Raw genomic sequence first — 27852 nt, 5'->3', positions numbered from 1 at the left:
TGCTGTCGTGATAAGTTGTGTCAGAAGGTCCAGTTCCTGCTTTTTATTATTTTGGCTGAAGTTCCCATCTTCCTGAAGGGAGAAATTTTCCCCTCCAGTCACCCCCTGGCAAATGCCCATAAGAATACTAACTTATCTCTGTGCTTAGACACTGTCCAACTCTAAAGACGTCAAGGACATGAGTAAATTATGCATATTCCTCTACTGGATGTGAAGCTACATGTAGTAAATAATTGGTGCCCTGCAGCCAAACCACTTCTGTGTGATTCAGAATGGCTTGCCTCCCATATGGGTAACTTGTGAAAGATTATATCGTAACATAGCTTTTCAGCTGCAGAATTGGGACTAACATCTCTGACACTTCATAAAATGAACACTGTAGTTCACTTGGAAGATGCCTGACTGATAATCCTGGGAATTTAAATCGTTTGTCTATGGCCCTGACATGTGCCTCAATCCTGGCCTCAAGGGACCACCTTAGAAGGTGAATGAGTTGCAGCTTGTGCCCATTTAAACATGAGCAGGAGCTACCTACTGATGATCTTAGTGTCTGTTCTGTTTGCGAGTTTGCAAAACCACCAGGCACAACGAATCACATTTAGATAATACTAGAAGTTAAGTATTTTTAAGTGTCTCCCATATTACTTGTGCTATTTTCAGTTGTTAACCTGCATAGGATGTGTTTTTCTACATTTCTTCAACTTTTACAGTGAAAATAATAGTTGTCTTCCTTCTTGTACCAGATTTACAGCTCCTTTTGTTTGCCAGGTCTTGGAAGCGTAGTGTCCAAGTGTTCAGACCGTAACACAGTGACTGACTTTTTGTCAGTAGGAAAATCACTGGAACATTTCAGTTAACTGCAATTTCAATTTAAAACAATACATCGTTTTAATTCCTGCCTTTTGATTATATTTGTGGGGTTTTTCTAATTCTAGATATAACCTAGTAAATTTGCCTGAAGTTAGTGGCCATATGTCATTTAAATTTAAATTACCTCATATGCAAGTATTTTCAGGTTCAGAGTTTTTGCCTCTAAATGTCTTTTTCAAACCCTTGATTTCCACTGTTTTTCTGGGTTTGAAGAACTGGGGAGGGGGAATGCAGTAAATAATTAAAATAAGCATTGTCTTTAAATAAATACGTGATCCTTAACTTTGTCCAACAGTTGTGAACCAGTGGGCAGTATATGCTATCCGAAATCTCACTGAACAGAATGAGAGAAACCAAGAGCTTATTGCGCAGATGGAGGAGAAGGGGCTGGCTGACAATTCTGCCCTTGAGAGGACGGGTTTGGAGATAGAGAAACGAGATGACAAGTTAATTCTGAGATCTGCCAGGAAAAAGCCCTCATGAACAAAAAATTAAGAACAGTCAAATCATGAAAGGAGGATTTATCTTTTAAAATATTTACCCCTGTCTGGGCAATCAAGATTTCTTCAGTTCCAGTCTGCTGGAAGTGTTATGTTCATTTTCAGAAAAACTGCTGAGTGATACTTCTGCCTCACTCTTGTAAACAAAAGGACACCTATATATTTTCTAAATACCTAGGTAAATTAATCTATGGAAAAAGATCTTTTCAGATGGTTTAAATTTCATTACTTATTTCATTAATAGAAAGATGTCATGCGTGCAGTATTGGGTTGTAATTTCCATTGCTGAACCTGGAGATAACTGTCATTAAAAACTCAACAAAGAAATAACTGCCTTGCACTCTGCTTTCTCCATTTAAAAGATCTGTGCTGAGTCAGGGCTAAACAATGAAAGTTACTCATTTTCAATCATGGTGCTTAAATATCTCTACTTACATAAGGATCAGTGGAACACTGCATGTACATAAATATTCAGTGAATTAAATGTGGCATGCCTTCTGTGTATTTAAATTATTACTAAATTGTCTTTTCTACCTTGCTACCTTTCAGTCTTCATGACAAGTATATTAAAAGCAAAGCTGAAGCTGTTGTGGCAACAGATGCTACATTCCTTTGCACTGGGGCATGTCTCTGTTTTGGAGACTTGGGTGTTTGTTTGAATTTTATTTGTTCCTTTGGATGGTAAGTCAGCCCACTTTCCTTTTATTTTGCACTCTTCATGGGTTTTCTGAACCCTGGCAGACTGCTGAAGAGGTAGTTTCTCACTGTGATTAATTCTAGCAGTTTCTTTTCACCCCTCTGCCTTTCCAAAACATTGACAAAACTCATTTCCAGTTAATTAATTCAAGAGAGGCAGAAGAATGGAAGGCCCTGCCTCTTCATTTTGGGTACCCTCCTATACTGTTGTTGGACCCTGCCACTGTGGAATGTGGCATGAATGAGATGGGGGGGAGAAGGGGGGTGAAGAAAGGGTGGGGAGGCATGGTTAACTCTGTGTGTGCCATAGCTTTCCCCTAGTAGCTGAGAAATGTGATCCTCCATGCATAAGGAAAACAAGATTTAAAGTTTTATTATTAGTGCTTGTGTATCACTGCTGTCATTAGGTTATCTTCAGCTGTGTGTAACAGGAAGGTCCCAGAAAAGTTAAATTGTCCGTGGTGTTGTCATTTAATCCCATTCTTGAATGGAAAGGCAAGTTTATGTACTAAAACTACATGTACATGTAACAGACATTCAGCCATGTACATCAGCTGTTGCACCTCCAATTGTTTTTTTGATTAAAAATGGAGGGGGGGGAGGGAGAAAGAAAAAAAAAAAACCAACAACAAACCCATGATGCTTTGAACTATGAGAAATACACAGCAATACTTAAAAATGATTGTGACTATAGCCAGCCTGCTATTATCTTTTTAGGTTAACCATAAGATTTCAGTGTCTGCCATGCAGACCAGTGGGACAATTGAATTGACCTAGTGGGATTTCAGTCACCTGTTGGTTTTAAAGGCAATGACGCAAAACTGTTGACTTCAGTGGTTTATTAAGTAAAGGATGTATATAACAGGATAATGACAGTAGGAACAAAGACTGTAAGATTTGTTGGGTTTAGTGATATCTTTCAAAACAAATGGGGGAGAAAGTGTTCTTTGTTTTAACAAAGAATAAATATGAATATAAGCAAAGTGCTTTTAAAAATAATTTGATAAGAACATTTCAGTGGATATTAAAAACTGTTGTGTTTAAGTGCTGGTTTATAAAGTAATTTCTTATACAGGTAGGTATCTTTTTGCTAGCTGAATGGAAAAGGATATATGGTTTTGGTTCTTCTTGAGAACATCATCAATGAGATTGTAGTTTCTCAATGATTTCTATAAGCCTTAATTCTGGTGTTTAGGCCAGAATTCATTTGGCAGTTTAATTACTGGGTCATGTAAGATTTACAACTGGTTTTGTTTGGGGTTTTTTAATCTTCTTAATACAACAGAAAATTCATATGTCTAGCACCTAAATGGCAAAAAAAAAAAAAAAAAAAAAATTCTGCTCTTAAGTTTAATTCAGAAGGCTGCATCATTCAACTTTAAAAGGAGAGAATTAAACTTTTCTAACAAAGGACCATCAAATACAATAGCACCTAGAAATGAAGTTGTTTTCAACTGAGTACTTATAAAACTTCAAACATATTTATTTTAGCACCACTACTTAGGAAGCTCATGTTAGATCATTTAATAAAGTGAGAAAAAATTGTATAATTATCCTGAACAGAAAATTAATTTTCTGTGTAAGGAAAAAAAAATGCAAAGAATTTTCTTTTATTTAGGGTAATAAAGAGTTAAAGTCCTGTTCACAAAGCAAATCCAGAAAGAACTTTGGTTGTGGAAAAAGCAGTGGGAGTCCCTTTTTCCTTTTAAGCATTTGGGAATAGACAGGGTTGTTGTTTTGTTGTGGGTTTTTGTTGGTGTTTTTTTTTTTTTTAACTTGATGATGGTTGTATACCCACCGATGGAATAGGCACAAACACATAAATATAAACCGTATTAATAACAAACACAAATAAATAAAAGGGTTTTGTGTGTTTCGGTACATATTGGAGTAATAGTTGTGTTTTCTAAATGGGAAATGTAGGGCTTTCACAGTGGAGAACATGCTGATTACTGTATTGTGAGTGGCTGGCTTTTGATTTTCCTAGATGGATTAATTCTCAGAACACAACAGCTTCCCTGTCCTCCCCCAGTGGAGTCCCAGTCTCCAATAGGCTTGTTTTATATGCTAGGGGATTAATACAGCACAGCAATCAGTCATAAAAAGCAAGCTTTATTGAGTTTGTAAAGGGGCAGAACAGTCAGATCAAGTCTTGTGACCATCTTATTGCTTTCGAGTGCTTTCAAACAATAGTGATCAGGTCTTTTTTTTTTTTTTTAAGGTCTATTTTTTATTAAAAGGGAATAGGGAGTTGTTTTTTTGTCATAAGTGGATAGATTTTCAAAGAGCTTTCTTGCCAATTGTGAGAAATAGGCTTAAATGTTTGCAAAGCTCTGAATTTTTGCTGCTTCTAATAATTCAGGTTTATTTTGCTTAAAGCACTTCTAAAATACAGTTTTAAATGTAAAATCAAAATATAAAATCCTAGGGAGTTAATGCCATCGCCACCATTTTTATATAGTAGTTGGTTTTATATTTTGAAGTCAGTGTGCTTGCATAGTGAGACTCTGAAAAAAACCTTACCTTTATTTGCAAATGAGAAAGTAGTAAAAAATATGAGGCTGTACCCAAAATTACCTTAGATCTTACCCAGCCTGATCCGTATCGTGGCTCTATGTTGGCTGAGAGTTTGCTGTCGTCTTACAGTGCTCCAAGTAGAACTTCTTCGTATTAAGTGTAGGGCGGGGGGGGGGGTAGGGGGTGGAATTTGTGTGTTGTGTGGAAGACCGCGTTTTCCCTTGCCTTTTCACTTCCTCCTTGAAATCCCAAGGGCTTTCTCATGCAAGATGCACCCGCGGAGGTGCAAGGCGGGGTGGCGGGCCCGGGGCGGGCAGCGTGCCGCGGCGGCGGTGGCGGGCGGCGGTGGCGGCCGCGGCACTGTCCAAGGTGCTGACGAGGTGCCCGTGGCCCCGCGGGGGCAGAGCGCTGCGAGCCCGCCGGGCGCCTCCGGCCGAAAGCAATTTCATGGTTTTATTGCCAGTGTTCTCCTTGATTGCCTTTGGAGTTTCTCTGCAGGATGTTGAGGCCACAGCTGGGCAATACCGTGCATGCTTGTCCTGGTTTCAGCTGGGATGGAGTTAACTTTCTTCTTGGTAGCTGGTGCGGTGCTGTATTTTGGCTCTGATGTGAGAACAATGTTGATAACCACGCTGATGGTTTTAATTGTTGCTGGGTGATTTTTATACTAAATCAAGGACTTTTCGGTTCCTTGGGCCGTGCCAGCGAGAAGGCTGGAGGGGCACAAGGAATTGGGAGGGGACACAGCCAGGACAGGTGACCTGAACTAGCCAAAGGGCTATTCCATACCATATGATATCATGCTGAGTATATAAGCTGGAGGAAGAAGAAGGAAGGGGGGGACATTTGACATTATGACATTTGTCTTCCGAAGTAACCATTACACGTGATGGAGCCCAGCTTTCCTGGAGATAGCCGAACACCAGCCTGCGGGTGGAAAGTAGTGAATGAATTTCCTTGCTTTGTTTTGCTTGTGCATGTGACTTTTGCTTTCCCTATTAAATTGTTCTTATCTCAACCCTCAAGTTTTACATTCCTTTCCAATTCTCCTCCCCATCCCTCTGGGTGAGGGGGGTGAGCAAGTGGCTGCGTGGTGCTTGGTTGCCAGCCAGCTTTAAACCATGACGGTGCTGTTTTCAAAGTCTGCTTGAAGACAAGTATTCCTTACCTTGTTACATGGGGAAGATAATTAGGTCTTCGTTGTTCATGGGCACACCTGTTAGCAGTGTCTCTGTTCAGGGTTAAATGATGATTTCCGTATTAAGATCCAGCTCTGGTTGTGTGTAGCTTGGCCAAATTGTAACCATTCAAGTGGAATTTTTCTATGCTGCTTTAGGCTTAATTGGTTTCTTTACAGGAGCTTTCTCTCACAGTGATTTCTGACAAAATCCAGTAACTTGAGGATGAGGAACTGCCGTTGGGTTTTGTACAGTTTAATAGTATCCTTAAAATGTATGTTGGTTGTTGTTTTTTTTAATTCACAATATAAATGAGGGTTATGCACATTTCTTTATCATAATCTAGTCCAAATCTGGCCTTGTTGTAAACTCTGGAAGTCCTTAGTTTTTGCATTGTAAGTAGAGACTTGTAAGAGCTGAGCTACTAAATATGCTTTTGCATTGTCTTTGTTCCCGTCATGAATCCAGGGTCTGTACAGGGTGTTTTCAACAGCTATTGCTCCTCGCTAGTGTGGTGCTGGTAAAAGAAATCAAGAGCTGAGAGATTCTCTGCACTTCCCTGAGAGCTGCCTGGTGGTGTCCATCTAATGTGGAGTTAGGAGCTGCTTAGACTGGAGAAGGCAACAATAAATAAAAATGGATCTCAGAGGGTGAAAGAGGGGGTAGTTCAGGTCCAAGAGAGGACTACTGGAAGATGGAGAACATTTTTATCAGTCCATTTATAAAACAAATTAAGTGTGATTATTTTGCATCATTCCTCCTAGGCTCTGACAGTTGCAGAATTTTGCTGCCCAAAAGTTATCCTTTAGGAAGAGCCTCCCCTCTCCAGACTAAGATCAAAGCAATGTCTACTTTCACCCCAGTTTTATTCCCAGTATGATTGGCTCTGTACTGCTTTTGGTTGCTTATCAGAATCAAGGATACTCTACTGTCTGCCTCAGCATATTGTCCAGCCTGACAGCTTACTCTAAAACTAGCATGTAATTGAAAAAAATACTGAAGTAGTTAAAATATTTTAATCAAAACCAGAAAATATATAATCAAATTGGAGCATTCTGATTTTTCATATCTTGTTATAGGGAAGGAAAAAGCAGCTGGAGGTAAAGACAGATGGAAGTCCAGAGCTAATGCCTCACCAACAGTGATGCAGGGACATCACAAAAGCTCTATTAATAAGATGCACTGTAATTTCTACTTGGTCTTGCTTAAACTTCAAGTGACATCCGTAACACATTTATACTAAAACTAGAAGTTTCCTATCATTTTTGAGTACAAGCAAACATAAGTTTAAAGACACAAGTGCACAAAAGGGTTTTCTGTTTGAATATTCACTTTGTCATTCCTGTCTGTCCATTTGTGGAGTTGTTATGCAATATCTTTAGTTTTGCGGGTGTTTTGTAATAATTCAAGAGTTCTCAGTATCTTCACACTTTTTGACATATGTTCATAGTCAGTATTGGTTACAAGACAAACAGTCCAATCTCTAATTTGTCTTCTGGTGGAGTTGTTCTTAAGATATTTTATTCTCAATGGGTTTTGAAAATGTGATCAAAGTAGGCACAAAACCTATGTTGCCTTAGGAAAATACCTAAAAAATGTATCTGAAGTGTGTGAACTGAACAGGCCTCTCAACAGTGGTCTAAAACGTAAGCATAGCAAATGTTAGTGATGATAACTATTTTACTGTTGACCTCTTTTTCAGAAATACCTGATTACGTTGTATTCACAACACCATAATAAGGAAACAAATATGGATTACATAATCTATTTTAAACATTAAGTCCCAGCTGTGGGTGTAGAGGGAATTTTCAAGTGTTAGCCTGGGAATTTTGGATTTTGAAATTGTGTTTACTGGAAGTTATTATAATCATAGAATCGTTTAGATTGGAAAAGACCTTTAAGATCATCAAGTCCAGTCGTTAACCCAGCACTGCCCAGTCCACCACTAAACCATGTCCCTAAGTGCCACTACATGCCTTTTAAATACCTCCAGGGACAGTGACTCAACCATTTTCCTGGGCAGCCTGGTCCAATACCTGACAACCCTTTTGGTGAAGAAGTGTTTCCTAATATCCAATCTAAACCTCCTCTGGTGCAACTTGAGGCTGTTTTCTCTTGTCCTGTCACTTATAACTTGGGAGAAGAGACCATCACCCACATCACTACAACTTTTTTCAGGTAGAGATCATTAAGGTCTTCACTCAGCCTCCTTTTCTCCACATTAAACAACCCCAGTTCCCTCAGCCACTCCTCATAAGGCTTGTTCTCTAGATCCTTCACCAACCTTATTGTCCTGCTTTGGACGTGCTCCAGCACCACAGTGTCTGTCTTGTAGTGAAGGGCCCAAAACTGAACACAGAACTCCCCAGTACTGAGTACAGGCAGCCAATTGCTTCCTAAAATCTGTCCTTTGTGAGCTGTTTAATGAATGCTTATAAAAGCATTTTCTTGGGTTTTCGTGATAAATGCTTTATGTATTGCTTTTTTAAAAATACATTTAAATAATTTTAATGAGAAATCAGTTTAACACTGAGCATTAGCATGTAATGTGCTGTTCGACACATTTCTCACTGAACCAATCATGAAACTAGTTTTTTGTTTCTTTTGTAAGGTAAACTGCTATGAGCAAATTGGGGAAAAAGTAGGGAAGTAAGCATTCATGACAAAAGGACTTTTTTGTGGCTTATTACTTATATAATTCACAGCTTGACTAGCTAAATGGTAAGTGATGATCTCTTGCCAGTAATTCCTGAAAATATTTTGTTTACCAGAAATGGCAGGAAGTGATACTGCATTTGGGTAGAGCAATGCCTAGGAAGAACAGTGGAAAGAGTGGTAAGAACCTGTCCTGTTCTGTCTGGAGTGCCTGAAGTTGTGGTCTTATGTTACAAGATCAGTGTGTTGCACTGGGCTTCACAATGTATTTAATTTTTGTGGGGTTTCTTTTGCAAGTGGAGTGGAGAAGAATCCATTAGCTGCTTCAGGTTACCTATTCATTAACTGTGGATGAAGTTGCCTACGTTTGCTACAGAACTTTTTCAGCTGTTAATGCTATATGTAAGAATTAAAGTGGAAGAGGTGTAGAACATGCTGGAAGAATATATAGAACAAACTGACTAAAAATGGTTAGACCTAGAAATACAGATCTAAACAGTCCAAGCTGTCTGTGTTTAAAAAAAAAAAAAAAAAAAAAAAAAAAAAACCAAAAATAGCTAAGGCAACCCTTGCAGATCAAAGCCCTTTGGAAGGGCAAAATATCTTATTATTTTGGGGGTGATGTTAAAAGAAAAAGAGAAACAAATTGTGACATAGGATGTAGAGCAGGTGATATTTCTGGTCAGTTCCTTACCACTTTTATTCTGCGTCATGCATTTCTTGTCTTCGGCACATCATAGACTATTCCTACTTTTGATTTAAAATGAGGTTCAGTAAGCTGTTTTACACAAACAAAGCAAAAAGAAAAAAAGGCAGCATTGCATGTGCACTAACAAATGGGAAAATGTTGGGCCACCAATATTAATGAAAAGAAGCATACAGCTGTCTTGTATTACCCCATATTTCCCTCCAAATTTCTGGGCCAGCCCTCCTGTTCTGCTTTTTACAGCCCGTCATAATAGGTTCTGCCAGAAGGGTTAGTTTGTCAACAAGACTGAGCACTTTGCATCAAAGGCAGCCTTCCAGCCTCGCTCAGAAGACTTAAAAGATTTAAACCCAGCTTCCCTGTGAGATACGTATATCCCCCCTGCCAGTGGTTTCCCTCAATTCAAGATTTGTTTTCTCAAAATGTTTTGAGAAGTCTTGGCTCCACTTTATAAGGGAGTAATGGATGAAAATGTCTAGGTCCTTGCCGGGGAAAAAATAATCCTTACTGACCAATACCTGTGAGGAGTCTCGTGCTTAATGTCTTTTCAGCTGGACCAACAGGCTTCAGTACATCACTTTTACCACTCACTGAGGGCAAAGTGCGTGCATAACACTGTTGGTATAATCCCTTGGTGATTTCTAATAGTGTCATTAAAATTCCAGCACATTCTTTGACATTCTAAACATTTGTGTATCATCCAAGTCTTTGCAGGGTGATTTCACTCTGTTTTCCTTGCCTTGTAAACTTATGGTTGCAGGAGTTGTTTATTACTGCATTTAGACAGACCTTGGCACCTACTTTCAACTGCTTTCTGGGCCACATTAAGTATTATTTAATAAACAGGGGGCTTTAGCCATATACTTTATAAAGTGGTGCACCTCCAATCTTTGGCCCAAGCCCCTGTCTATTTAATGATACCAAGATGTGTCGGAAGGGTGTCCTCATCAATTCTGTGCATTTTTTATTGTCAGTGCTTTATTCTGAACTGCAGCCATCCATTGTAAGCCTGCACTCCATGGGTTAAAGTGTATTTTGATATTAGAACAAGCATCCATTATGCTTTCCCTCTTTCCCCCCTTCTCCCACCCCCCACAATTTGGAACTTTAAGCTTTCTAGTTAAGCTATTATGGTGGCCATAAACAGGTGCGTGCTTTACAGAGGGTCTCATTCTGTGGTTTCCACTGGTGTCCCTGGCCTTCTGAACTCCCCTTTGCTACCTCCTTCCCCCTCAATAATTTTTTATGAATGATAGCTTTTCAACACCCTGGGAACAGCTTGTTGGGAAAAACACTCTTCGTGGGGTGCAGTCAAATCCTACACATTTCTTCAAGGGACTTTTATGAAAGGAATGGTACTGTGTTGCAGGTATGACGTAGGCACGGACTCCCCCTCCCCACTCTTTCCCCCACCCCCTGCCTCTATGATTCTCTGTGATAAATTTGCTTTTTAATAATGCCAGTAGAGACTCTCACCACAGGTGCTTCTCAATTAAAATCCACTTTGTTTAAAAACTGGAGGCTTGTTTAACCGAGCCCCTGGTGAGAGTTGTCAAATTCCACGATAGGTGACAAAAATAGATTGGTGGCCTCTGGAGCTGCATTGAAAATACCATATCCTGGGGTACCAGAGGGCAGCGTCGCTCTTAAAACAAATCTGCAAGTTTGAGAAGCCCTGTGTGGGATCCCTAGGACTTGTTTTCAACGTGGGGCTTTTTTTAATCCATCTTTCAGCATTTTTTTTTGTTCCTGCTACCCTTCTGGCACTCCCCACCCTAAAGTACTTTTCCCTTCTTTCTACTGTTGATTTGGCTATTTAGAAAATACAAAGGTAAAAGGAATTTTGTGTGTGTGTGTGTCCCTGAACAGTCCCTTTTTCTTTAGTATTCTAATGATATTTGCAAGAAATGAATTGGTATGGCAAAATGGGTGTGGGGGAAGGCTTTTTATATATTAAAAAAAAAAAAAAAACCAACAACAAAAAAACAAACAAACAAAAAAGCCTCCCAAGCTTAAAGTGTTGGAATCGTGATTTTTCCTCCCCTTTTTTTCCTTTATTTTCTTTTTAAACAGAAAAGAAAATATCCTTTTGGGTGATCTGATCTTTTCTCTTCCCTTTTAGATGTGTATTTTTAGCATTTTGAACACATGTAATGTCCTCAGATATTGCTTGCTAAAGCACTTTGAAAATAACTATAGAGGGTGGATGGGATGACTCAGGGGACTGGTAATTGAATATGGAGCCTTTTCACCTCGAAGTCACTAGTTTGAATCCAGCCCAAGTTGCTAGCGACCCAGTGGTTACCCTCAGATAGCTGTTTAGTGGCCTGTCTGAAGTGAGTTGGTGGTCTCAGTCCAGCTTTTCACAAACAGCTGTCCACATCACAGAAACCACCGTCACAGTTAGTACTAATTAGCAGCCTTGTTGGCAGTATCGGTAGGTGAGGCGAAGGACTGAATTAGCCATCAAGCTGTCTTCTGCTGTTAGAGGTGGTCTGTCCGAAGCAGAGCCAAGGCACCCTGCTCTTGGAGCCTTGCAGCAGCTGGGATTTGACGCTGCCTGGATTGTGTGTGCATGTAGATTTTCTCCCTCTGGGGAGACTGCAACTTTTCCTGCTCCCACAATATCAAGCTGTGAGCCATGTCCCCGTTTTGGTTTGGTTTTGCTTTGTCCTCTGCAGTTGATTTCTGGGTTCAGGGGCATCTCTGTACCTGGACTTCACCACGCACCCATTATCAGTCGGATTAATCCCCTAACATCTCTGCTAAATCTACCACAAATAAGATTCTTCACATTTCAGTCCATTTCTTTCACAACGGCAATTGCACCAGTGGTAGCTTGTCAGTTCCAAAAGTCTCCACAGTACCCCCATGTCCTCTTTCTGAAGTGTTTTTATATTTTATCTCTGCAAGAAGTTTTGTTCTTTTCTGAAGCTAAACCAAAATGTACTCATTTTGAAAGTGTGAGGATAAAATAGATAATTCTGACCTTTTTTTTTTTTTTTTTTTTTTTTCAGCTATAAGGTATTTTAAAAGAACCTTGCAATAAATATATTGTATTTTGCGAGTTTTGGAGTGTAAACCTTGTGTGTACTCTGAATGGTGCATTAATGCGTTCCAGAGCCCACAGAGGATCCCTCTGCTGGTAGTAAGATTTTGGGTCAATGCATAAGTTTTTCTGTGGCAATCCATCTGCAAGACCATGACATTTTTTCACATGTAAAAACAGTTGAAGTAAACATGGTTTACACCATTTTAAACTGTAGGCAATTCAAGTACAAAATTAAAAAAAAAAAAAAAACAAATGCAAAAGCCAAAATGGAAGGTAACAATAGTGACCTTGTAAGTTTTTGTTCTCTAACCAGAGAAATAACTAGAGCACAAATAGAAACAACATGGATTTTTAAGCTTTTGATTCCTGGTATTGGTAAAAGGGTAAGGAAGAATCTGCATAACAGGAGATTGATATATTGCCTTTTGAGGAGGACGACAAGGTTGCAGCTTTTGGAATCTGTGGTTTAGGTTACGGGTAGCATCATGGTGCACACTTGGAAGTAACTAGTTAGGCTGACTACTATTTCATCATTTCTCGTCATGCACTGATAGTTGATTAGGTCAGACTTTGCTGGGACAGAATGTATTTTGTGTGTCTTTCTGGAATATGGTTCTTTTTAGCCAGCAGGAGGGTACGAGGAGGCAGGTGGCAGAGCAGCACGCTAGCTGGGAACAGCACAACTGGAGGCGAAGGGAAGCCTAGCTGAGGGTTTTCTCTTCTGTTTTAGGCAAGCTCAGGAAATTAGCTCTTTTGAGCTGATTGGAAAGGTCTACAAGGAGAATCCCAGACTGATTATCTTGAGCAGTCCAGAAAAAGCGGCAAAAGTGGTTGTTGTTTACAAGTTGGAAACAGTGAATGAAGCCAAGAAGTGTTTGGCGTGCCCTGCCTCAGTTGTGGAAACAGATGTATAACCAGTCAGGAGCTGGCAGTGGTAGAGCATTCCCTTTTTAAAGCTCAGGCAGGAAGGAGGGCTGCACACGACACTGCCCTGAAAACGTGTCTTTGAGTCAGTCAAAGTAGAAGTACTGGAAGTCTGGAGGAGATGAAGTCTTCTAAATAACGATGGTTTTATGGGGGAGGTCATGCTCTCCTCTCAGGAAGGAAGGAGATAGAAAGAACTGAAGTGGAAACAGTTAGCAAGGTCAGTGTGCCTTGTTGTCACAAGAGTGGCAGGAAGGCCCCCAGACAAACCGAAGCCCCAGGAGTGAGGCAGTCGCTGTTTCTTCCTGCTCACGTCCAGCTCTTGTTCCAGCTCTTGTTCAAGGCGTTTCCAAATACGGGTCAGGAGCCGAGCACTGCGACCGCAAGATGACAGTGCAATGCCGTTAAAACCAAGACTCCTTTTTCCTTCTGCTTAAAATAATCTATGTCCAGCCATGAACCAGAGCGCCTACGTAACCTGCCGTGATCTGAAATAGACTGACAGAAACATATACAAATCCTCCTGAAAAAATAAATGATGAAAAAAGCTTTAGCCGGCAGTTCCAGAGGAAGAATGATTAGCAAGTTGCACTGTTGAGTTAACGTGATTTTAATCGTGCTGCTTGTTGATCTCAAGGGGGAAAATGCCACAATGTGTCTCTTGTGTGAACATGAGGCACACAGAAATCACCCAGCAGAAGGCATTTTTGCATAATGGTACCAGTAAAAACAAAAAAGGAAAAGGGAACATGGAGCAGAATTTCCTGACTAATACGAGTTAGCCTGAGATCAGCGGAGCTTTACTAATCTACCCCAGCAAAAGGCCTACCTTGTCACGCACACCCTCAAAGCCCCCTTCCCTTTAGCTTGCCAGTGTTACAGCAGCAGTGTGCCATGGAGATGCCTCATGGAAGGAAAAAGCAAACCAACGTGTGATAGTGAGGAAAAGAAGGAAAGAGCAATTTTAGCGTATAAGGTTAAGGAAGTGCTGTCAGGGCGGGATCAGCTTTGAGTTTGCCGGTACTTAGGCCCACTTCCACTTCGTATGAACTTTTAAATATTTGGTAAACCTTTCAGTGATGTTTTGATTTCAAAAGCTGTATGGTACCCTAAATGTCCATAGCCAACAATGAAACCAATAAATTCAGGGGTCAGTCTTTAAAGTTCTGAGCTTCAAACGCTACCACTAGTGCATTATTCATGGATTTGTTTTTTCCCTTTGATATCTCTCTATGGTCTGATCTGTATAGCAGAAAAGAACCCACATCTGTCTGTTTACACCACCCTGGAAATTACTGTGGGCAACCAAAAAAAGTCAACCACAAATAACTGCTGGGCTACCAACAAACATAGTATCTGGAGCGCCTCCACCCACCTGCCATTGGGCAGATTTCTAAGTCTTACTTGAAAATGGGAAAAATCATATTGGAGTGAGGGGGAGAAATAGAGGGAGGGCCGGGGGAAGTGACTAGTTTGAAAAACTAGTGTGAAATTAGCAAAACTAGTGTAGGATATATATTTAAAAAAACAAAAAATGGAGTAGGTTACATATGGGCCCTGAGATGAGCATTACATCATGACATGGTGCATCTCATTGAATCAGATCGTTTGACTCATTGTGGGGTTTGGGGCTGAACCCTTTCGTGCTAAGAGTGGGCAGGTTCTTCTGAACTGCATCTGGAGAAAAGGTGGATGGAAAGTATCCTGTAAACCATTTTGAAAATTCAGGAAAAAATCTCCAATGGGATGCTGGGATAGGCTTTAAATCTTAGTTTTGTCCTAGCCAGCGGGGGCTGTGAGGTCATTCTTGCTCTAACTCTGGGGTCTCTTTACATTATCGTGGGTCTCCAAGAGTTACACTTGCCATTGGTTTGAAAAGCTCAACACATCCAATGATGGATTCCTAACCAAGGCCTTCATTTGCCCAGATTATTTGTTTTTTAATGCATGTTTCTGAACTAAAGCATTTGGGTAGCCTTCTCAAAATCAATGGAAGGAGTTATATACTTAAAAGTGGGCCTCCACCAAGCTGAATCTCATCCTATGACTCTCTGCCTCCTTGAGAAGTATTGAAAATTTTCTGATCTCTTAAGTTGATCCTGCATCGTGCTACTTGATATGCAATGTTCAGTGAGCTCTTCACTCTGCTTTGACGGTTACTTATCTTGCACTAGTATTCAATCAGATGTTGCACTTATACTTCATACATAAGTAAAAAAATTGTCATAGTGCAGATGGTACAGAGATTTAATTGTCTTTAAATAGTTTTTCAATCAGGTGTTGTGTCTATTTTTGAGCCTTTAATTCTTGGTGAGGTGATGTCTCCCTGATGCAGATCATCTTATGTACTGGAGTACACAGCACTTACATTTACTTGTCCCCTTGGAAGTCTGATACTCTTAACAGCTTTTCTTTCCTGCATCTGGATAACAGTTTTTCCCTTCTAGCTGTGTTCGATTTTCTGAGGAATACTACTTCTTTTTTTTTTTTTTTAAGTAGCATGTCATAATCATTTTTTATGAGGCGGCATTAACATCTGCTAGGATCTCATGGCTAGGTGGCAATACTCTCCACATCCTGGACCCCTTAAAAAATATAAATTAAGTTTATTTTAAAAGCTTCTTTTAATCTAATGGGTGTTTTTAATCTTTCTCTTAAATCAGAAACTTTAAAACTTTTTACTTAAATCACTTAACTTCCAATTTATTCATGTAATCTGAAAGTCTAACAAAGTTTCAGATTTGGGGTGCCTTTTTGGCTCTTCCTGACTTTCTCTCTCATTCTGTTTATCCTTACAGCCACAATTCTTCCATTTCGTGCAAATTAGAGGTAGTGCTGGGGTCCCTGGCAAGTTCCCAATACAGGTCTCAGATGACTTAAACCCTTCCCATGGGTACATCGACACATTATTGAGCAATTAAATTCTCTTGTGGCAGTCATCTGTGGAATAAGTAAACTCCCTCTATTAGCCACACAATGATAACATGCACCATAAACGCATGCTTGGCCTCCATTGTGTCAACAAGTAGTTACATTCTCCAAGGAAGAAATGCGAATATAATTCTAAAACTACACTAATAAACAGGTTTGGTTTATTACTTGTTTCTACCTTGAATGGCAAGATTAAATTCAATTTAAAAGATTATCATAAAATGAGAAGGCATACAGGTAAGCATGAAGTTATTATTTATTCATAGTAAATATATTATTAATAATTTGGGGTTGGAAGGTGGAAAGGGAGGCCAAAAGAGGAGAGTGATTTACATTTAGATTTTTTTTTTTCCACTGACGACATAAAAGCTAGTTGTAAAGATAATTTTCTCATCAATAACTTTTGCAAGACTGTGACGTACATTACCAATCACTCGTGGAGCTGCTTGCACGAGCAGAATATTTATGCAACAAGACGTCAAGTAACACGCTCTTGAAAATCAGGAGATTTCTGATTATGCAGTGTAGTGTACAGTTAGTGTTGTAACTAGTGAGTTTGTTGTTTGGGTTCTTTTTGTCCTTTCCTCCTTTTCAAAAACATGTATGTACATGTTTTGTAAAACTTTGAAAACTTCCAAGGGCAGAGTGTATCTAAAAAGGTGAGCTAACTTTCTGAGTGCCCTTTAATCACATACACTAGCTATCATTAACCAGGTAGCCTGTGCTTGAATGCTTTCTTCAGCCTTCATGTGTCTGTGGGTCATTCAGTGATGTCATTGAGACTTATCACCCTCATGGATATGGTATTTTAATTTGCTACACTGTGATACTCCTTCCAGTGACGCCTGCCTAATGCAAAGCCTGCCTTCCTATACACATTCAAGATGGGACAAGGTCAGCAAGCAAAAAAAACAAAACAAAACAAAAACAAACAAACAAACAAACAAACAAAAAACCAAACAGAAAGTGTTTTTACAAGGGAGGGAATTGGGAAGGTTTTAAGGCTTCATACTTTCCTCAGATAAATTTAATGGCCACCAGCTGGGTTGGGACCTCAGAAAGCGAGAAGCCCAACTCTTTCCTGCCTGGCTCACCCTGCAGATGGAGGTGGGCAGCACTGGATGTCCTGCACGCAAGACCAGTCAGGGGTTGCTTCCCATGGATCTTACATTCTGGCTGGGGACAGAGCACAGATCCCCATGTGCATTTCAAGGTTTTAAAACATTATTCAGCCTGGATGAATTGACTGCCCTTTTCTTTGTCATCAGAGAATATTTATGACCATTGAAGCAAGGCTGAGTTCCTGGAGACGGGATAACGCGTGGCTTTATGCTGCCAGACAGAGAGTTCCTTTTGGTGGTCACACCAATGTTTTTTCATACTCCCACGGACACCGCAACTTTTTTGGATAAGGAAGAAGATGATGGAACACAGATGAGGGAAAGAAATGGCCTCAGAGAACTTGGATACGTGGGGGTATTTTTACCCTTTGGGGTTTTTTCTTCCTGAATTTCAATGAGTGACTTATTGGAAACTTCTTTGGGTTTGAAGTGTTTTGTTCTTGTTCCGCGCACACAAAACTGTTTTGGGTTGTTTTGTTTGTCTTTGTTTATAATGCAGCTGAGATAGGGTGACTTGATATTTTTAAAATAGAAAACTGATGCCTTCTGAGGGAATGGGGGGAACAGAGGAGGACTTTACTAGCTGAAAACATGGGTCATGCCAAGGACAACTTGTTGCTGTGAAGGATGTGTTGGAGATGGGGCGGGAGCATTGTGTGGAAGCTGGTTATGGAGGGAAGAGTAGTGCTGCTTCTCCTTGAATACACAATCCACAGAGTATTCTCCAAATGCTGGATCCCAAGGGTTCCTTCACCATGATGACTTACCTAGTTTTATTTATTAATGTTTTTTCTCTCTTTTAAGGCAAATTCTAGATCAAACTGTTCCAGCCCACAACATTAGCAACTATCAGGCACCGAATGCCAAACAGATACCTTCTGTTTCATTCACTGCTGTCCTGCTATCTCCTATCACTCCCTAAAAAACCCAACCAAACAAAAAAACTTATAAAAATAATCCTGTCTTATTGCTGAGGTAACAAAGTTCATGAGATTACAAATTGTTTTTTGAATTTCTAAGCAGAAGAAGCCTCACAGAAAATGTTTAGCATCTTGTCCTTTCTCATTGTAATAATTACGAGAGCCTATGAGGAGCTATGAGTTTAGGGGTGTACTCTTTTGGAGCCTGCTACACATGGGAGGCTGCCCACTGCACCCAGGAGTAATAGCAAATTGTCAGAAATAAATTGTCAGATGTGCTGTGGAACAGGAGGATAATATGCTAATGACAGAGCGTCTTCCAGGGGTTACCAATCAAATTAACAGCATGAATCTCCACACGAGACCTGTTTGTTTCCATTTTACGTTTGTCAGGAAGACCACAGTCCTGTTTTCCATGTTGTTTAACTAAACTCATAGGTAGCACAAGTAAGGTATTCTATTTTTTCAAAGTGTTCACCTTTGGGATAACTTCATAGTTTGAAATGAATGTTTCCTGGGCATTTCTATATCTGTAATATAAAGAATATGGTGAATGCTATGATAATGGAAGGCGTAGCTCAAATATTTGCAAATGATCACTGTAAGGTAAGTCTCTTTGATGATAATCCTCTTTTCCTTATCTGCTGTCGTTACCATTCCACAGCTTCCTCACATTTCTATGAAGGCTGATCAAACTGGAGGCAGGGACCAGAAATTATTTGTAGCATTTAAATAAACTCCATTGTTCCGAGGTTTCTGAGTAACAAAATTGCAATGGTGCTGGTGGGGTTCAAATACAGATTCAGATAGGCTTTGCCAGCTCCTGCTGGTGGACAGAGAGAGAAAGAAGATGGCATTGGTTTTGCCTATCTATTTTCAGCTAATTTTGATTTTGTTGTTCAGAAATAATTGAGATTTCACATAGTTTTAGAAGTTTAGCAAAGGTACACTTTGTGCAGATTCACTTCAAACATCAGCAGGCGCTGAGAAAGTGAAGCAATAATGTTGGACAGGGCAGTATTACAGTCATTCTTTCTACCACTTCCTTTTGACCTGATGTAAACAAATGCGTGTTTTTATGTTCTTTCCCTTGGGAAATGGAGAACACTGAAGTCAAATGATCAATATGTGGTTTTTCCATGGTTACTTGGGAAACTTCATCCCAAAAATCTTTTTTAATCACAAGTTGTCTGGCATCCATTGACAGGATCCAGCTTTTCCTTTTTGGTCCACTGTAAATTATGGAATCTGGATAACAGGAACAAATCTGGATGAACTGGTTTATGGAACAATAAATCCAGGTATGTGTCTTCTTGAAAACTAGGGAATTTTTAAAAGAGGAATCATCGCTGTTTTTAAAATGGTGATTAATTTTAAATTTTCTGTGCACTGTAGACTTCCATACAAATATTTTTCATCTTTGTTTCATTTTTTCTCTGAGTTGTTTTAGCAAATTTGTAGAAGCTGGATTTGATGGCTTCCAAACCACCATGGTTTCTTTTCACCTAGCAAGAACCTGAGGTAGTCCACACGTGAACACAAGGTGCAGCGAGCCAGTTTGTGGTGATTGGTGCCAGGACACAATGGTATGCAATTCCTGGATTGTATTTCTGGTGTGAGCTTTGCAGCTGTAGGCAAATCACATCAGAAAGGCTTTTGAAGACACACGTCATATTTAATTCCCATTGACACGCAGTAACTTGAAGTGGTTAACAGCTGGTTGTATTTTTCTGAATCCCTCCCATACACACTTACAGTTTCCATGTTCTCAGTTATCCCAAATAAAGGTAAAAGCTTTGGGATTTTCTTTCCTGGAATTTAAATTCTGCAGAAATGTATTTGTAGAAGTGACATTTACTGCATTGGTCCCTCCCAACAGCAGTGGCAGCTCAGAGCTGGCTGGATGAAGCTGCTGGGCACCAGGGTGAGCGTGGACCTCCCAGACCAGAAAGGGGCTTCTGAACCACAAGTACCTTCAAGACACTAATGAACAGAGACAACTCACGTACTACACTTGGCTCAGCAGCTCTGCTGCCGGATTTGCAGGTTTAGCAAATAGATTGTGAAGCAGATTGTGCTCAAGGGGGTGGGAGGAGGTGGGATGTCTGTGGCGGTGTGCTTCTGGGACTGGTGAGGGGAGGGCTGTCAGTGCTGTGTGTCTGGGAACGATGGTGGAAGGAGCTCCTGGACCTCCATCCAGGTTTGAGGTGGGGGTAGGGCTTGTGAGACCGAACATGGGTGTTACTGAAGATAAGAGCTGGTGTTTCCTAATGGTTTCAAGAGCTCTGTTAACAGGTTGTGGTGAGGGCAAGCAATATGTACAGGTACAAAATAATAATACAAGTTGGAAGACACAAATGTCTTGTGGTTCAGACAACGGATAGGAATCAGGAGTTCTCGGATCAGGTTCTGACTTTGCCACAGATTTCCTTTCTGTTCCTTTCAGCCAGCCGCTTAATCTCTGCATCCACCATCTGTGAAACAGCAAGGCTTGGAACAGTTTGTGTCTCTGAAAGCATGTATCTAATTTAGCTGTTATTATGAAAGTTAAATATTAAGGAACTGTTACATTATTGTAGGATAAAACCATGCCACATGTATTTTCACTGTGAACTTTGTTCTTTCACTCTTACATTGTTTTTCAGGAAAAACGATGTTTTCACTACATAAAAGTAAGCAGAAAGTCATTATACATGCCATGAGAGCCATACTTGTAGATCTGACGTCTGAGACTAAAAGAAGAGATGCACATTAATTGTCACAGGAAAGATTTCAGAGCTGATGGTTCAGTAAAATGAAGCACAGGTCTGGACATTGAAAGTAAACAAATAACATCAGGCCTGTAGAGATCAGTCTGCCAAAGCTGTTCGAAAAGTTGCATAGCTTGTGTCTAAATGTAGACACTCCTCATCCACTTGTCAACAGGCATGCTGCCCTGAATTCTTTGTTCAAATTTCCATTAATATTCTGTGTCAGAGAAGGGAAATAACTTAGATAAGATCAATTTTCAAACATGTTTCTTCAGGAAGGAACTAAAGAGCAATCCCGAAAACTACCTTCTGGAATGTAAAAATTCTGATCTTTGGGGAAATAAAGGATCTGCTGTGTGAGATGAAAAATGTCAATGTATTTGGAGGACAAGTGAGTTTGTTTGCCAAACGACTTATTTGCAAACTTCAAGTCTGTCTTTTAATGTGTGTAGTCAGTTTGTGAGGAGGTGCTTCCAGATGTGGGAAGCATGGATAAAAGCCAAAGCAATTTACACAATTCACATTACAAAACACGGAACCTTCCTGTGATGGCTGGCAATTTGTCTGTGCAGGGGAGATGATGACAGACACTTTTGAAAAGATCAGTATGGGTTTAATTCTATTTTTCAGTATTCATTAATGCTATGGGAAGTGGTAGTTGCCTAGTTGAAGACTGGAGTAGTTTATCTACCCAGCAGAGCTGAAGGGACGTCTGTTGTACAATTACATATACCTAAGCTGGCAGGGAAGAAGGCAAATAGTGGCCATACACGTGCCATTCAAAACCAGCATTTTGACCAAGCCAACTCCATCAGTGTCTCTGTTCCAACCGATAAGAAATTTCACAGCATAAAGGCAGCCTCCAAGGGATGTAACCCGAAAGGCACGTCTCTACTCGCCTCCCTCTCCCAGCCCTAACCTAGCAGTGCAAGCTGGTAATAATGACCCGTAGCCTCTTACAGAATTTCAAATATTTTACCTGTGTTGTGTCTACATTGTCACATGCACTGATGTGTCATCCCTGAAGCATTTGTATTGCCATATTAAGTACCCTGTCTCAACTATCTCTGCTTGCTCTATGGAATTTTTTGCTGTGAAATACTCTTTAGAAAAAGGCATCACCTTTTTTCTCCACGGAGTGTACACTATGGTCCACAGATTGTTTCAGACTGGTCATGAACAACTCCAGAGCAATGCTTTTGGGAACTTTTGCTCCAAGATCTATCATGTATGTCTCTTTCCAAAAACTCCAGAAAGCATGCCCAGAACCATTGAATCCGGGAGGTATTCAGTTGGAAAATCATTCACCTTTAGTGGAAAAAAATCATCCGTATTCTTTGGATGGCCTTTTGTAATGCAGGGACTGTTACAAACCTCAAAACCAGAAAGCTCCTTCAGCTTCTGAAACGGCTGCAGATTTGCACAGTTGTATTCTGGGATGGTTTGGCACAGCTTTAGCAATGCAGAGCCTTGCTCCAAGGCGTCTTTCTATCCCTGCCTTGCCCTGCTTGTCTGCTGGGATAGATATGTTTGGTGATGTCTTGAACCTACCATGAATTACTTGTGTGCTTTGCTGCAGTAGAATCTTCCGTGACCTCTGTTACGTTACTTTTGCTAATAGAGGTTATATTTTGTATCACTGGCATCAAATCATAGCAGATCTGGCTGCTGCTTGTATCATTCTGTGCATACTTTAATCTCCGGTCTAAAATGCTTGGGATTTTTTCTCTTTGTTTCTGTGGAAATGTCAGGAAGAAAGCGCTTCAAAAGGAGGCATAGTTTGAAACTAATTAAATTAAAAACTTCAGATGGAGGTCTGCTGCACCAGGTCTCCACTTGCAGTTGTGCAGTCAGAGCCTTTTAGCCACCCAGAGCCCTGTAACAGCAGATAGGGCATGGAGGTCCCCCCATGCAGGAATCCCATTGCCAGTAGCAACTTGCTTGGTGCAGTAACCTTCCAAAGAAGTAACAAAAGCCACTGCTTGGAAGGGCTGACTAGACTTTGTGCAGTAGTAGTGTAATACAGTTTGGGAAAACACGTTGTAACGGACCATGTATGATCTGATAGATCCTTTCTACCTGTTTTCTCTGATGTATATGCTGAACCTAAAGTACCGTATGACACTAAATCCACACTATAAGGCAAAAGGCTTCATTTTACATTATACCCATTCAAAGATCAAATAAATTCTGTGCTTGATAGTGTCTCTGACAGTGGAAGGCAACAGAATATTTTAATTAAAAAGCTAAATCAAGGCACTAATAATACATGTTATCTCACCAAAACCACAGTCGTCTTCCCTGCAGCTACAGGATTTGCCAAAAAAATAAAAATCCGTAGAATAATGGATTAAAGATGCTTTCCAGCCTGAAAGCTTTAGACAATACGTTACCAAAATATGATTCTCAACAGGAATATTGTGAGGAGCATCATCATTTAGAAACCTAGCCAGCAGGCATCAGATTAATCTTTTTGTTTTCCCTTTTTTTTTTTTTTTTTTTTAAACATTGCAGGCTGGCAGTGCTATTCTCCAGATGTACCATTTGGCACATTAAGCAATTCTTTTCTTAGAAGGGGAACCTATGGTTTTGCCATGTAATGCAAAACACCAATGGAATCACTACATAAGCAAAATGCCAGTAATGGTATAGTGGTCCAGCCACAAACATTGGTATGTTAATTTTGTTTTATTTTTCCCAGTGTGTCATCTGTAGTACTGTATTTTGTATCAGGACTATGGCTGAGCTGTTTAGTATCAGATTTTAAAGTGTTTTCAGTGAGAGACTTAAGCTAGGAAACTAATGGGTTGGATGCTTTTTTTTTTAAAAAAAAAAAAAAAGGGGGGGGGGGGGGCAGAGCCGGAGGGAAGCTTAATATGGATCTAACTATCATTTCAGCCTGATTTTAGAGACCAGGCCAGATTTTCCTCTCAATTATAGCTGTTCAACCTTTCAGCTGCTTGCATGCACTTTTGATAATGGTATGCAAGTACATTGGAAAGCAACTAGTTTACGCTGAGGCTGTGGCTTTAACTTGCCATTGCTTCCTAAAACTATGCCTTCAAATAAAATTCTGATTTTTTTGTAAGTAAGATGATGAAAATAATTATAGTATATTTAGTTTGTATATGGAAAGCAGTTACTGGGCTCTCAGTCCTCTGTGCTGTATTGGTTCTCTAATGGATCATCAGATTGTATAGTCATTGCAAATGCAGCTTACTTTCTGAATGTATTCTACACTAGTGACGTTGTATGGAAAGGAAAAAAGCTGCAAAAAGTTATGTTTTCGGTTCCTTTGTTTTTCTGGCAGCAGTAGAAGTGGGGAGAGATTACATACTGATGGGGTTTTGTCTATCAATCCCTCTGTTTTTGCATCCAGAAGCAGAACACAAGTTGTTCCTTTTTTTGTTTAACTTTTCTAGATGAGAATGGAATTTAACCTACGTTTTCCTCTGTAGACCATGTGGAGGGCCATCCAAGATGAGGGCTTGTTTGTGCTGAGTGCCATTCATATGTGTTGCAAGGCAACCCTTGCCTAGGCGTGCTTCAGTCTTGAATGAGTAGGAGAAAAAGTTGACGGAAGGAGGACAAACAAAGGTAGGCACCCAAGGATGGTGATTTGCACAGGACCACGAAGCAGATCAGCAGGAATATGATCTCTTTTTTTTTTTCCTTTTTTTCCCCGTAATACTTAAGATTGCTGGAAGCTGAGAAGGAATATCTCAAGGAGGATTGTTTTATTCTTGCTGTGTTTCTCATACACCTACCCATGCTGCTCGATACCATCAGAGGCAGGATATCGGGTAGGCCAGTTGTTTGATCTAACCTGGCATGCTTTTATATAGTAGTTTCCTAAGATGGGATCTGTTTTCTCACCCACTTTATGTCAAGTAATCACAGAGCAAGTTCCCTTTTCCTATCGCCTTTGCCCTGCTGTAATGCTTCTGATGCCATTAGTCTTGTTTACATGTCTTGTAAGAGAACTGGGCCGTGCTCTCTCACCAGCCAGCCACAAAACATGGCAGATGACAGGCTGAATTCCAAGAAGTGAGTGCATGCCCTGCACTCCTGTGGCAATCCTGCTTCTTGCCACATTAAACCAGTCCTGGGTGCCTGTGAAGGTTCTGAGTTCCCCAGCTGCTTCAGGTAAGGACCTTTGGGCTGGTCTTTAGGACGCACTCTCCAGATGATCATTTAGAGACTCAGGAAGGTAAGAAATGCTTTTTCACCTTGCGCAAATGGTGACAGCATGACTGTGATTTCTTTGTCTTGCAAGTGAAGGACAGCAAATGAGCAAGGACTCCTCGCTTCCCTCTGCTACTGCACACTGACTCTTTATGTGCAGTACAGAGAATTTCTTCCCATTGATAGCCTTAGCCTTTGTCCTGTCTGAAGATTTTTGACGAATCTCTGCAGTTCACACAGAACATTTTATTTTCAGTTCCCTATATGAGGGGGGGCAGCACTTCCCATGGGACCGTAGCCACAAACAGCAGGACACCTTACCTTCCCCCAGCCTTGGGGCCAAGGGAGAAAAAGGAGACTGGCTACGCAAATAACAAATTCTTCCGTGGCAGGGCTGCTCCTTGCACTGGGGGAAAGGTTGTCCCCTTGGGGAGAGAGCTGCAACATTCTGCCCAGCCTGACTCCTGGCTTGGGTTCCCTAGTATGTTTCTGTTTGTTATAACAAATATCCTGTAATTCAAGCTCTCTGTAGGTGGGGTCAGACTCTGCTTTGCAGAGTTTCGGTAGATAGCAGGTATCTTTCTATTTAATATGACAGGTGTTTAGTTTGTAACTGGCTCCTGCCATTCACCGTAAATCTCACCTTTCCTCCTCCCAGGTTAAATATGCCCGTTCTGGCTCTTGCCTGTCCACGCAGCCTGAAAATGACGGCTCCTGACTACCCACACAGAAAAAGCAGCGGGAGATCAACAGTGAAACAGAGCGGGTTTTGTCCAAGTTTCTGCTTAGATTAGGTTGTGTGTCCTTTCTGGTTTGATTAACTACATAATTAATAATGGCCAGGTGTGGCAGGGTAGGCACTTTATTCTGGCTCTTTTTTCCTGTCCCATGAATGCTGGGAAAGAATGCAAGGAAGGCAGTACTTGGTTGTGAGAACGCTTTCCCTCTCCTGTTGGTTCCATTCCTAAAATCTCTCACGTTTTCAGCCCTCAGGAAGAGGAACAAGCAAAATTCCATTGTTTCTCTTCAGGCCTGTGAAGGCTAAAGGCCAGAGGATTTCGGAAAGGAAGCTAATCCTCACTCCTGGTCAGCTGCAGGAATGAAAAGGACAATGCTAATGCTGTGCCCTGGTTTTGCTTTTTCTATTTCCTTTTTTTCTTTTCTCTTTGAAGCAAACGACCCAGGGCAAAACAGGGTTGTGAAGGTTTGCAACTGCTTTTGGAGTTGAAGTGGAGAGAGTCACCACCGTGTTGCCGTGAGCTCTGCCACACTGATAGAGCATGGGGCAAATGGGATGCGTGCTCAAGGTAAATGACTTTCTAAAAAGCTACTAGGTAAATGTTTCAGTTCATATGCAGGCTCTTCACACTCCCATTAATGTTGCAGGAAGTGATCCCCTCCCAAATGTAGAGTGCCTGTGGTGGGGGGATTAAGGTAGGTTGAGATATTACTATGGGACTGTTTCTTCTTTGAAGCAAATATATTAAATAAAGTTAAAATTTGAATTGGCATGTGAATGTAACTCAAACCACTGGTGCTACTTTACTCACCAGTATGCTATGAGCAAGAGTGTGTTCATGAAAGAAATGTTGATTAGGCAATCAACCTGTGTAAGACTTTTCCCTGTGGCACACCATCTACTCTTCATGTTTGCTGTATTTTCATAAGACTTAGGTAACTGAACTTGCATATTCTCCATTCCAAAATCCATTCCATTTTTTAAATACTTTTCAGTCAGAGGTGGCTTTTCATGCCTGGCTGTCATCCAAATTGCATGCTGAAGGCGTTTTTGAGGAAACTTGAAGTTTTAGAGTGTTAATAAAGTGCTGTTGCCTGCTAAAATAAAACCAGAGTGGTTCAACATTAGTGCTAAAGAGTATGTAAACAGTAGAGGCTGAAATGTTTTGAAATTACTTTTATTTGTTTGGACATCACCTTGTGCTCAAGGTATGTTGGTTGATATTTCATGAGCTATTTTAGTAAAGACTATTAAAAATTATTCTGAATATGTCAAGCTTCTCTTCTGCTGCTATTTGTATGTTAGAGGATTCTTCTATAGTCATACAAAATCATGTATTATGTTATTTTCCTTCAAAATCTTCCTTGAGCCTGCACTGCAAGAATGCCTAAAAAGAAAGTTTTGTCTACAGCTTGGTAGGTAGTACTACCTGAAGATACTTTCACAAGGCTGTTCTCTTCCTTTGTTCTTCTGCATCTTTTGTCCTTTACCTGTCTGCCTGAATCTAAATCTTCTCTCTTAACCTCTTTATTTGGAAATTCTCTGAGGCAAGAACTAAATTTATTTTCTAGGTGCATGCAGCACCTAGATCTTTGTCCGTAATTAATGCTTACTCTATACATCCTACAGCATATGGTACTTCCTAAAAAGAACAAGTCCTTTCCTTAAGAGGAGTTAGGTTAGTCTTTTATAAGGTTAGTCTTTTAGGTTAGTAATTTATTTTCTGTTATAGCTTTGGCACCAAAGCAGTAGTCTCTTTATATGAGGTTTCACCTGGAAGAAGAGATGGCAAGCTGATTGACAGGACATACTCTGTGGGCTTTCCCCTTTACCGCTGCCCCACACTCTCCCACATGCTTTTGTCCAAAAAACCTTGGGGCTCTGGGTACAGTGTGCAAAATGAGGTCGTCGGTGCTTTGTCCTCCTGAGTTCACTGGGATTATGCTAGGCCATTTCATGGAGACTAGTACAGATCAAGAGGAAAATGATTCTGGGGCTGATGCCTGACCCACTCCAGTGGGTACATTTTCATTATCATTTCGTTCATAAACATTTCGGGTTTACATGATTCACTGACAAGTATTGTGCTAGTATGTTGTTGCTTTCCA

General features: G+C 40.4%; 1 protein-coding gene across 5 annotated transcripts in view; it reads left to right on the top strand.

The window, feature by feature from the left end:
- The window catches only part of ATXN10 (ataxin 10), a 142788-nt gene that overhangs the window by 100612 nt on the left and 14324 nt on the right, over positions 1–27852 (top strand). For 2 of the 5 annotated variants that reach the window (XM_080393367.1, XM_080393366.1), the window contains exon 11: positions 1166–26312. In XM_080393367.1, coding sequence (XP_080249493.1) covers positions 1166–1353 — 188 coding nt within the window. In that variant the 3' untranslated portion in view covers positions 1354–26312. The remainder of the gene's footprint in view (positions 1–1165; positions 26313–27852) is intronic. The other 3 variants (XM_080393369.1, XM_080393368.1, XM_080393370.1) reach the window with 3 other exon arrangements.

This window comes from Falco punctatus (genome assembly GCF_963210335.1).
Source record: "Falco punctatus genome assembly, chromosome: 6".
Classification (NCBI taxonomy): domain Eukaryota; kingdom Metazoa; phylum Chordata; class Aves; order Falconiformes; family Falconidae; genus Falco; species Falco punctatus.
The sequence above is the reverse complement of the archived record's forward strand: the minus strand, read 5'-3'. Positions and strand labels throughout refer to the sequence as shown.